This window comes from Diadema antillarum, unplaced genomic scaffold (assembly GCF_040938485.1).
Source record: "Diadema antillarum isolate AM-2024a unplaced genomic scaffold, OU_Dant_1.0 scf00000089, whole genome shotgun sequence".
In the NCBI taxonomy this organism is placed as follows: domain Eukaryota; kingdom Metazoa; phylum Echinodermata; class Echinoidea; order Diadematoida; family Diadematidae; genus Diadema; species Diadema antillarum.
The window spans coordinates 694580-707291 of NW_027270978.1; the positions used below are offsets into that span (position 1 = coordinate 694580).

The following is a 12712-nucleotide window of genomic DNA, read 5'->3' on the forward strand; positions in this document are numbered from 1 at the left end:
CGTCAGGGATATGTTCCACGGAGACGGGGTGCTGTGTCTGGCTTCATGGATCCCCTCTACGTTGGAGAGCCAAAGTAAAAAAAATTATACAAGACTCCTCCGGACAGACGGTCTTTCTGTCTGGATCAAAATCTTTCATATCATGCAAAATCTTGAACACTTGATCACATCAGAACGTTTACGTCGATCTGGGGTCAGATAGCCTACATACAACCAACAGATGCACCTAGTACTTAGTAGTGTCTACAGTTCTGAAATTGGGGGCAATCCAGGGGTTTATAGGGGCCACACACTTTTGACTTCAAAATGACTCTAATTGATATCTTTGGTTACAGAATTATATATTCACATGTTTTTAACTTTTCTACAATGTCATTTCAATGCAACTTTTGCCATGATGAAATATTGCAATAAACATTGCCTAGTTCATACAGAAATTATGAATAGTGGAATGTAGCTCGTATTGTAGAAGGCAACTTACAAAGAACCCTTTTAGATTGGATGCAGGACTTTTTGTACTGGGATAGATTGGCAACCTGCAAGAACCTTGTGAAATGTTGTGATCACTATATAGCCTCTTTCCTAATCAAAAGTTTTATTTCCCATTCCATTGATTTTGGTCATTCTCGAGCTCCCTGCGCTCAGCCAAATATATCACCATTATGTTATGCGTTAAAGTAAATTATACAAAAGTTGCATCTACATGTAACATTGAGACAGGGATCGTACACATATTTGCATTCTTCAAACATGTACAAGCATGTATGCTGTTATTCAACTTTTGTGTTCTAATATTTTATTCTGTAAATTGTATGCTAGTTCTGTGACCATATCCTCAAATATCTGGAAAGTGAAGTTTGGTTTATGATATATTCAATGGTAATTTGTACTCTTAAATTGGTAGTTGTGCTATCTGTTACAAAGTGCACAGAGTGAAGTGGCAATACATCAGAAAAATTTTTTTATATTTCATAGGATATTGCATCTCTTTATTGTTTTCAAAGCTTGATTACACATTATCTTTCTTCTTCTTGTTGTTACTTTCAGGTATCGGTAATTCACATAGTGGCTGAAAGATGACACGACTGACAGTGACCTGTTGAGCAAAGAAACAGAAAAAAGATCTATCCTCCGTGTTGGTTAGAGGAGTGTATTTTTTTTTCTTGGTTGAGAAGTACAGATGCGGGAACTCAGTATGCGCTTCTGCAGGAGGTTCAGAAGAACCAGCTGTGAGTTGTAGATCAAGCCTTATGATGAATTATAGAGAGCAGAGTTTCATTCATTATGATATCCCTCACAAATTACAATGTATCTCTTGTTTACCGGTTGGACGAGGGCATTGAAAGTGACAAAACGCATTTCCACTTTAAAAATCCTTATCCCGTCAGAGTTCAACTATTTCTCCTAGGAAGTAGTTTTAAAAAATTCCGCTTGCAACCTTTGCTAAATGTACCACTAATCCATCAGGAGTGCGTATTTTAGTGCGTGAGACAATATCGCACACCGCTCGACTTGATTATCTCTGAACATCGCGAGTAAACAGTACGGTTTTTCCACTACACATGGCATCTTCACTTTGCAAGAAGTTAGATTAGGTTTTCACAGACAAATGAATGTGTATTGCGCACTGCAGACCATGCGTAGGGTCCTACACTTACTGTGTAAATTTGTGCAAGGAAAATGTGAACTTGGGTGATCGGTCATCCGCAAACTGTAAACAGTGAGTAAATCCCACTTTTTTTGCAGTTACTCAGCCACTGAAATAATTAGTGAGGGGTATAAACAAGAATACCAGGCATTGTTTAAGATATGTGCCTTCGGTGACTTAAATACAGTTGAACCTCTATTATCTGGCCTCCCGTTATCCGGATCTCTCTATTATCCGGACACAATCTCGCCGTGATTTTTTTTTTAATGATTACGGGAAGAAAGGGGGATTCCCAACTCCTTGAGAACTCCTACCCAAACACACATGAATTACATATTACTTCCAATATGATTAACATACATTGCATCAAATTTCCTTCCAAATTGCTTACCTTCAGACATTTCAACATCCCGAAACATCCCCAAATGTAACAATGAAAAGGTTGCAGTATACACATTACTACATGTGGTACTACAATGGGCTACATCAGTACATGTGTATGTGTACATGTATAAAGCATCGAGTCTCCCGTATCCGGCCAAATCCCTTATCCGGATGAGCCCCGGTCCCGACTTGTCCGGATACGAGAGGTTCAACTGTAGTACTGCATTTTCTTCATGGCTGCGCCCCTCTGAAAATAGTGCTATTGAAGTCACCTCATGCACATAGGTTGTACTTTTAACCAGAACCTCCTAGGCCAGGTATATTTGTTACATATCATTAATGGAAACTCTTGTTTCAGGTTGCAATAGCCTTAGCATTAGCAGTGATTTTGTTGTAGTAATAATATTAGTATCGCTATAAATCCCCCAAGGTAAACTAAAGGGAGCAAGCCACCAAATGCCATCGAATCCCATCTTTCACCTACCTAGGTGAGTCTAATGATTTGAAGAAAAAAGATACACCATTTGAAATTCACCAGTAACAGCACTAATTGATTAAACTCTAATCCTGTGGGCAAGAATACATGATTATTTGCTCTGGTTTTCACACACGCCCCATTTCTCAAATCATGGCAATAATTCCAAACTAATCTCAAGATTTTTCGGGATTTAGATTGTGATGCTAATTGCACTATTTATTGTGACACTTTTTCCCCCGCACCAGTGGCAAAAATATTAAGATTTGGAACGTGATGCAAATATCGAGATTTGTATCCCACTACTTTGCATCAGTGTGAATCCTACGATGTTAACCTTTGATATTCAATGATTTTGTTATCTTGAGTGTTATTTTGATATTCCACCTTTAAGTTTGTCTGACTTTATTCCTTTATGTACATCCTCTGGAACATGGTGAAAGTATTGCTTTGGCTCATGACACAAATTAAAATGATAATAATTATGATAATAATAATAATAATAAAGGATTATTTATATTGCACAACCAGAATTATCTCATGCCATAGTAGATGTATGTCAATCATAAAATAAATAATGAGTTATGATTGGTTAGATTGCGTCAAATGATAGGGCATGGCCATACCCTGTACCATTAATTTTGGAAAGAGGAATCCAGTGCATTAATACATGCAAATACAAGAGGAGTCATTTGTTTACTTTTGCTATCATTTGAGATCAATATTATTTAAAGAAGAAAACATTTTAAGACTACATTGAGTTTATTTTATATTAAAGGTGATAACTTCTGTATCTTGGATCTAAATATAATCAGTAGTACATGATTTTTACAGTGACAAGATCCTGTATGTACACTGGTGCTGTGCCATGTGTAGCTCTGTAATCAAAACTCTCTGTAATTTGTGTGGCATGCAAGGCTACTTCTGGCCTGTCCATCAAGCGGAAGTGATTCCAAAGGAGAGTTTAAATAGCTGCTTTCCTTTAGGGACCCCCCCCCCCCCCCCCATTTAACTGAAAGATCAGGTTGGGCTAATGCCAACGCCATTTAGCACGCAAGAAGGGTGAATGACAAGACGTGTGTTGACGTACTGACGTGTCTTCATTGTGGGAAGGGGGGGGTGGGGAGCACATCAACGTGTACTTTATATTGCTTTGAGGATGTCAATAATTTTACATGAAAGAACATGATGCATTTGTATGTTTGCTCTCCTCATATTTATAAGTAACCCAATTAGCAAATTAACCATATGGAATTTAGCCATTTGGGAAATTGGAAACACCTGACAAAATAAAAAAGGTTGCCTGTTTCATTTATGATAAAAGCAATGTTTGTTTGTTAGTTGTTGGTTTGGGGGTTTTTTTCAGTCAAAAATGACATTTTCAAGCAAGATAACTCTGGAGGATTAACTTCTGTGTAGAAGCTCAATACTGGTAGTCTAGTGCACTGGTCTAGTGGATACGACACCTGTATAGAAATCAGGAGATTGTTGCTTTGAGTCCATGCCAAGTATGTACATGTATGCCCGTGATTTTTATATCATGGCTCCTACTATAAAAGCAGTGTATAATTAGTGCTTATTTTGATATGTTGAGGAAGTGCAATTTGTCCATCACATGCAAGCTGTAAGTTTGCCTTATATACCCAAGTGTGTGGAAAGTTTGCCGGTCACTTCCTTTCAGGCCTGCTTTCAGGCCAAGGGTACAGGAGGCCCACTGTTTATGGGTTGTGTGTCAGTCCAGATAGTGAATAGTGGAACTCAACGTCACTTTCAAATTGTCTCTCATGAATAGAGCAAAATCAGAGCAAAACAGAATGGTGGTTGTTTTATCATAATAGAACTTCCAATGAGAAGGTTTTGGGAATTTATCAATCTACCATGATTCAGTGATATTACCCGGTAGTCACAACCATATGAACTAGCAAAGGTGGTAATGTAATCAACTTGCAAGTCTCCTATTGAACTGTGGGCTGTAAATCTTTACTACATTGTACATACCCTTCTTCTGATGTGAAATCAATAAAAGTAGTATATATTTTATATAAGAGCGCCTCACATCAAATTAATGTAGGGCATGTAGTAACTTGCTAACAATGATTTTCAAGGGGGGACGAGGTTGTAGTTGTGCAATTATTAATCTTAAAATATTATTTTAGTAATCATTTTTTTTTTCAATGTCCAAAGCCATGTGGGAGAGGTATGAGGTGATGACAATATGGCCTTTTACAATTTATGTGTGTTTGATGAAAACATGGGAATCTCTAAAATTCCAGTAACTTTCTTATTCTATGTCCATTTTTTGTGAAATGTCTATCATTTGTTTGTCTTGTTTTACTTATTAAAGTCAAATTGGACACAGTGCAGAATTACACTCCAAGGTCAATACAGCACTATGTTTGTAAATCGATATGATTTTGATGAATGGTATACTAAAAAGATTAAATGAATTTGAAGGGCTGCTGTGATCATTAAACATATTTCTTTGAATGTTTCTCTTGTGCAGTACCTTTCCAGATAGCAGTGATTGGGCTGCTGGCTCTAATCATCGTTGTCCTCAGCACACACCTACGATCAGACTCGATGGAAGAGGCGCTCCTTCTGCAGAACTTGAAGAAAGAGTTACACAGAGATGCAGCAGAGCTCAGCCAAGGTGATTGCAAAGAGTTTGTCTACTTTTTTTGTGTTTTTTTTTGTGTGTTGCCTCTCTTCTTTTCCTTCTCCTTAAACTGATGATGATTATGATGATGAAAATTTTGATGATGATGATCATAATGATAAGAATGATGACAATGTAGTGATAATGATAATAATATGATAATACATACAATTTTTATAGTGCCATTTTCCATTCAGATTGAATGCTCAAGGCGCTTTACACCAAAGTAAAAAGACTGAAAATACATATACCCATAATAGAAGAAGTAGATGAAAAAGAAAACATGATGATGATAAACAGATTTTTTTCATTTGCTTGTTGTCATTTTCTTCACATCCTCTTTTCTTTTCTTTTCTTCCAGGTCTTCTAACCTTACTTTTTTTTATGCCTCCGCCACGAAGTGGTGCCGGAGGCATTATGTTTTCGGGTTGTCCGTCCGTCCGTCCGTCCTTCCGTCTGTCCGTCCGTCCGTCCTTCCGTCCGTCCGTAATAAATTTTGTGGACAGGGTAACTATCAAAACCTTTTAAGGTATCCTAATGAAACTTGGCATGTATGTGTATTAGGGGGTGAAGTTGTGCCTATCAACTTTTGGGTGCACATGGTCAAGGTCAAAGGTCAAAAGGTCAAGGTCAAATACGTAAAATTTCACTATTTCCTCCATATCTATGCAATGCCTGAAGATATTTTCTTGAAACTTAGTGTATACATGTATTACCCAATTAAGATTCTCTGGTGAAAGTTTTGGGTCATGAGGTCAAAGGTCAAAGGTCAAAAGGTCAAGTTAAAATATTAAAACTTCGCTTTTTTCTCGTACCTTGGAAATTGTTCAAGGTATCCTCATGGAACATAGTATATATACATGTACTGACTGGCAGTTATTAACTAGAGAATCTAGGGTTCATAGGGTCAAAGGTCAGGGGTCAAAGGTCAAGTGCAACACTTCAAATTTTTACTATTTCCCTCATACATGTATTTATGTAATGCCAGCAATTTTTTTCACACTTGGTGTATGCATGTATAACCTAGATTATCTGGAAATTTTCTTTTTCTCTCTTTTTTTTTTTTTGGGGGGGGGGGGGGGGGCGGGGGTTTGCCTCAAAGGTCAAAAGGTCAAAGATCAATTGAAAGTGCTGAACTAACTTTTTCCTCCATATCTCAGAAGTGGCTCAAGTTATCTTGAAACTTACTACATATTTATGCATGTTCTGCCTGACAGTGATTATCCTATGAATTTTAGGGTCAAAGGCCAAAAGAAAATGGTAACAGTGTACTTTTCAATACAGAAATTACACTTTTTCTCCATACCTTGAAAATGACAGTATTCATACACTTATGAATGGGTCAAAGTTAAGTTAAAGTCCTTGAATCCCCAAATACATGCTCTCCTATTCATCTAATTAAACCTAGGTAAAGGAAGGTGAACATCCAACACATTTGTGACAAACATGTAATTTCAATATTTTGCCAGTATTGTGAAAATGTAATTATACATTGTCCACATGTACTATAGACCTATTAGGAGAATCATGCATTATGGCGGAGGCATAGCAGTTGCCTTAGCGACATTTCTAGTTTTCACTTTGTCCCATCTTACTTTGTTAGTTAGTCCACCTACTTCTCCTTGTCATCCCCTTTCTGCTGGAATTTTGTTTTTATTGATTCTGTCGGCTGTTTCTGCTCCATGTGTTATTGTTCTCTTATCATCTTTCCAATTTTTTCTCGTACAGACATATGAAGGCCTTTTGTCAGTTAGCTTATAGAAATCTTACACGGGAAGCAAACATTTGGCTAAATTTTCTCTATGTCCTCCACACAAAATGATTGCTTCCGAAAAGCACAATTGAAATTCGTATCAGAATAGTGAATGATGAGACCTTGATGATATTCCCTTTGTTCCAGTTTTGAGTGAGTTCCAGGTTGCTTAAGCCCCGTTTTGACAGAGCCTTTCAAACAAGAGTTACCGTGACAATGTCCGGGCAATCTTTATTTTTGCCCCACCTGTTAAAATGGTCCCTGCAAAATATTGCTCGGATGTTGTCATGGTAACTTCTGCCAAATTCCACCCTGGCCAGCGAGGGTAATTACCCCAACTTTACCCTGACATTTTCCTTCTGTTAGAACGCTCTTGCAGTAACATTCCCTTGATACACTCAACACGCATGCACAATAGTCCGAACAAAATAACACAACGCTCGCCAATCACGCGCATGGATTGTAACCACACCACCTTCGCGCATGAACAGGTAGGTTGTTATGGAAACCTGCCAAGAGAAGATTTTTCCTTGTGGTCTGTTACAACAGTACCCCTTGCTCTCTCATGCAGTTTTATTGCCCGAGGCAAGGAATTTTGTTCTCCGGACGTTGTCCTGACTTTGTCAGGTAAAGTCTGTTAAAACAGGGCCTACGAGATCATTCATGAAGTGTGCTGCAAAAGTGTTTGCAATCTGTGATTATTCAAATTCATGAAATTCTTCCGTCGAGATGTTTTTTCATTGCAACTGATCGACAAATTGCCCTACATTGACGTAGATTAGCACTGAATTGATCAGTGTTTTAGTAGTAGCCATGATAAAAAATCATGGGCGTACATACTCGAGCAGGATTCGAACCTACGACCTCCTGATCTCCGGACAGGCCTCAACTCCTCTAGACCACCGAGCTTTCGCACGACAGCAAGTGTTGGTTCTAATCCCTACAGCATGCAGCGGGTACTGCGTAATCAAATTCATGAAATTCTTTCGTCGAGATGTTTTTTCATGCCACTGATTGACAAATTGCCCTACATCGACGTAAATACGCCCTGAAATGAAAACACTGGTCAATTCAGTGTAGGGCAATTTGTCAATCAGTTGCAATGAAAATCTGTGATTAGTAGTATTTAAATGTGGTCCTTGTTGTTTTGTCACTGATGTACAGAGCTTCAGAGGCCCCCCCAAGATAAGCCTGTGGAGGGTAAGGCGATGTGTGGAAACTATGATCCGTGCCCAGCTGGTCAGTTTGCCTACCGGGTAAAGAGCGGGTTCCAGAACAAGCACCGTCCAGAGATGTGCCTTGAGGGAGATGAAAAGTGAGTTCTGACATCTTACTAATGCCATCACACAAGTTTTGAAGTCAGATCATTTGTCAAACAAAAATCAGTAGAAAGTTAACATATAAAAAGGGCAAGAAAAAGGCAGTTCGGAGAAGGTTTGTTTGTTGTTTGTTTGTTTGTTTGATTTTTTTAAAACATTGATATGGCATCTGCTTAAGTGTGTCTTTGATCATTCAACTCCATTTTCTGTGGGATCAATTGGCACACATCAAGCCCTGGTAATTACCTTTATGTGTAGGAAGGATGTTCTAAAAGGTGCAGCACATGAAGTAGACAAGTTCAGCATTTTCTGTGTGTCAGTGGGCCACACCGTTTCCTTGATATATTGTTAGGGGTGTCTGTGAACCAAATAGAGTATGAGTATACCCCCCCTTTTTTTCAAAAGAGACCAAAGTATTCTGTCTGTTGGAAGTCACAGAGAGCCACATTATGTATTTGTACAAAATCAGCAACATGTTCAGTGCTAAGCCTTGATTATTGTGTGATATCAATCATGCATATCATGGCATTTAGAAATTGTCAAAGAAACGGAAAAAAAGAGGGAAGGTGAGACAAACGAGGAATATTAGATGTGGCATTCCGGACATTGCCCTGTTGCCTCTTAGTTCCTTATGACTACATGGATATCCAGCTTTCACAGTTGGCTGCTCACTATTAAGTATATTATTATGATATAGATTTTAAATACAATTGCAGGCGATGCATTAATGCTAACAAACTGCAATCTCAAGCAGAGGCAATGGTGTGATGGAATTCATTGTTTTGCTCTGTTACTTCACAATACCATGCAATTTTCCTAAAAAACATTTTCTTCTTATTCTTTTTCTTTTTTTTCTTGAGCTAACCTTCGTACCCAATACCCAATGTTAGCTCACAATATCTCTTTGAACTGTTCTTACATTGTTAAGGACAAAGTGTGAACATCTCCCCCCCCCCCCCTTATTCTTTTTTCTTTGATTTATTGAATGTCGGTGGAAAAGATGCAATGTACTCTGAGCAAATAATCAGATCAGGGTTCCTTTGTTGTGTGTTGTACAGCCTCCACTTAAGCATCTCAGAAATAAGCTAAATGAAATTCTGTTACGGAAATAGTGCCCTTGATCCAACCATGTTTGCCTCTGCTTTTACTATCTGTGTTGAAGAGAAAAATGAAGCTCTCCTTATGCTGTTTTGATGTGCTATTAATGTATTTACTGCCACTGTTATATATATTTGTGTTTTCCTTCGCAGTATTTTTCCACAGATAGAAATGGGACGAGGATTAAATGTACTTCAGATTGAAGGTGAGATGGGCAGCATGAGACAAGGATGAAATCATAATTATTATAAGGAAATAATTCATGGGAGCTTTCAATATACAAATGATGCACAGGATAGAGTGTGTTAGTGAAGGTGCGGCGCGCTCGAGAGTATTGACAATGGTGCGACATGCACGAGGCGCAGCCGAGTGCATGTTTGCAACCGTTGTCAATACTCGAGAGTGAGCCGCACCTTCACTAACTCCACAAAATAATCCCATGCATCATTTGTTTTATAAAATGGGTCGAAAACTAACAGCATTATTCACGTACCTTTGTGGGTCAATACCAGTCAGCTACATGTAGCACTCGCTCAAAAGTCAAGATGTCCGAAGATGTTCGTCCCAAACATTTACGCACGTCGCGCTCGGAAATCCCGCACATAAGTACTGTACGTACGTATAAGAGTATACGTACGCCACGTGTTATGCACAAGAAAGGCCGCCGGCTGTTGTGGCAGCCCGAACTAGAAGTTGTTTACAGGATTGACAGCGCGTATAGTAGCGCGTGACGCACTTGTAACAACTGATTGAGTGCGCACTGCTAGTGTAAACATTGTGACGTACGTCAGGCCCCAGCCGTGCATTTACTAAGAAATTAATGCACGCACACGTGACTCATTTCAGCGCTTCCAATTGGCTACATTCTTGAACCCATTTTATAACATAGAATCATACAGAGTGGTTATTAGCAAATTGGCAATCAAAAATTACATTATCAATGTTAATGGCTAATGACTGTAATGGCTGAATGATGATGAACTAATGTACATTCAAGTATTTAACTCATCTACAGTAGGTGGCCCTTGCTCGTACAATTTTTCCTAATAACCCTTTCATTGCCACACGGTATAAAGTAATCCAGATGATCCTTGCATCAATTTCTTCTCAAATATAACTGATATTTTGTGTCTACATATCTGCATGAAAGGTTAGGTACTATGAATTATTGCAATATTCACGTTTCTATCTAGCAGGGTCATTGAATTACATTTCTGCTACATTAGATGCCACGATAACATAAAAACAAAGTTATGATAACTTAATGCCAATAAATTTTGTCTTTCACTTGATTTGAGTTTAATAAATGCCATGTATTAATGAAAAGAAGAGTGCATTTGGTTGAGTACGCAGTATCAACTAATCTTTCGGGAATCTACTCATCCATATTTTCTTATTGTATCTGAAAGTGGACAATCACAATTTAAAATTTGTTATTGATTGCACTGCTAATGGCTTCACAAATTTGTCAGGTAAGTGCGATTTGGTGGGCTTCGCTCTTACCCAGTTTTACAGAAAAGGTTGATGGGGATAATTACCTACCTTTGAATGGGCATTGAGTCATAGATCCTGCATTAAACAGAGCATGTCTAATTTACTCCTAATGTTATTTGGTCTTATCTCCTTTTTGTGCAGCAAAAACTAGGAGAGTAACGACAAAGCGGTCTTTCGACACATACGCACATGGTGAGTTTTAGCTCTCACACTTGTTGAATTTTAGAGCTGTTTTGAAGACTGTGGTATGGTTGACATTGTATTTGGTTGTAACTAATGCAGTTCATTCATCATTTTCAGTATCCTCATCGGAGTGAACAGATGTGTATGTGTGTGTGTTTTGTCTATGATTGTGTTGTATCTAAAGATGTTTATAATTCCTCTGTTGTTTGAACAACTGTGTGATGAAGGTTAGATTATATTGAATGTGTGCTTTCATTGTTGTGGGTGTATTGTTTGATACTGGATAAATACCTCTTGTAAGAGACAACCTTACTCCTGGGATGAAGGAACAGAGAGGATGCAAGATACAATTGAAATCATGAAAATGAGCAGTATAAATCTTTTGATGGGGAATATTTACTGGAATAGGTGAGAAAAGGGAATAGGCTGTTAGGCCATGCCCTGTTGAAGAATTCTGCATCCACAGTTGTTGTTTTTGTGAGATGTCACAGATAGAGACATACACACACAGATATATCTAACCTATCTTGCGTAATGAAATGATTCTTCTTTAGCATAAAGTATATGCACTTTGCCTCAAGTTCTGTGGTTGTATGTATCCATTGAGGACACACAATAATATTTTGTGATGTGGGCTGTTACAATCTAGTAATCTATGAAATGCCTACTTGCTTTGTGTCATCACAACTGCCAAGTCGGAAGATTTGGTAAACAATCGTATACAATTAATTCTCACAGAAGGATTGGGTGCAAGTGTTGTCGTTGTTTTTAGTTTTGGTTTTTTGAACAACATGGAATAATGTGATAAAGCTGCTATTTATGGATCAACCAGTCCACATAAAATTCAGAAAATGTTAGGGGTGTGAATATCCAAAAGGTGATTTTTATGAGACAATGAACCATTAATGATCATAAATGTGTGCCTGCAAAGTCATAGCACACTACTTCTACATGAACACCCATCTCCTCTTGGTGAGGTTAGACTTCAGACATGCAGCTGACACAAGTCGTGTAATGATGTAACAAAGACGTTATGCATATCAATGTCGGTGTGAAGTAATGTTCTTCAGACATATTATCTATGCATTTATAGATTAGTTGAAGTACTACCAGCCTTATGTGTGCCTTGACACGGAAAAGGAATTATTCTGGTAGAATGTGCCGCCTCATGTAGCGACATTGTGTTCCACCGTCATAAAAATGTTTATCCATGCAGAACACTTCCCTGTTAAGTGGCCAATGTTCTTGGCTGTCTCCTAAAAAGACATGTAGATGTAATTCTCTCTCTATCATAAAGATGTTTCCAGTTTTATCATTCTGAGGAAAGCTTTTAATTATCTATACCTCTACAATGTACCAGCTTATGAAAGGAATTTTTTTTTTCCAGGGTTACAAAAGGGACACACATACTTTAACCTTATTTTTATGACTGTCATACAGACAATGTCATCATTCAAACTACAGCTTCAAAAAGTAGAGTTAAACCTAAGCAGTCTCAGGCAAGATAAGTTTTTTGAGCCCACAGTTAAAATATCTCTTAGTCCCAGCCGTGATAAGAGTTGGAGGAGCCAGTTTAATGGAGTGTCCCTTCAATTCTTATGCAGTGGTAAGATGTGACTAGGATGGCTTCATACTGTATACATCATAAATATATTTGGCAAATTTGGAATTTTGAGACAAATTTGCGAGTGGTTGAATTCAC

General features: G+C 38.1%; 1 protein-coding gene across 1 annotated transcript in view; it reads left to right on the forward strand.

The window, feature by feature from the left end:
* Positions 1 to 1115: 1115 nt before the first annotated feature.
* The window catches only part of LOC139718114 (protein O-linked-mannose beta-1,2-N-acetylglucosaminyltransferase 1-like), a 28486-nt gene continuing 16889 nt past the window's right edge, over positions 1116 to 12712 (forward strand). Inside the window, exons 1-5 of the mRNA XM_071629599.1 lie at positions 1116 to 1229; positions 5011 to 5174; positions 8107 to 8231; positions 9486 to 9538; positions 10969 to 11019. Coding sequence (XP_071485700.1) covers positions 1181 to 1229; positions 5011 to 5174; positions 8107 to 8231; positions 9486 to 9538; positions 10969 to 11019 — 442 coding nt within the window. The 5' untranslated portion in view covers positions 1116 to 1180. The remainder of the gene's footprint in view (positions 1230 to 5010; positions 5175 to 8106; positions 8232 to 9485; positions 9539 to 10968; positions 11020 to 12712) is intronic.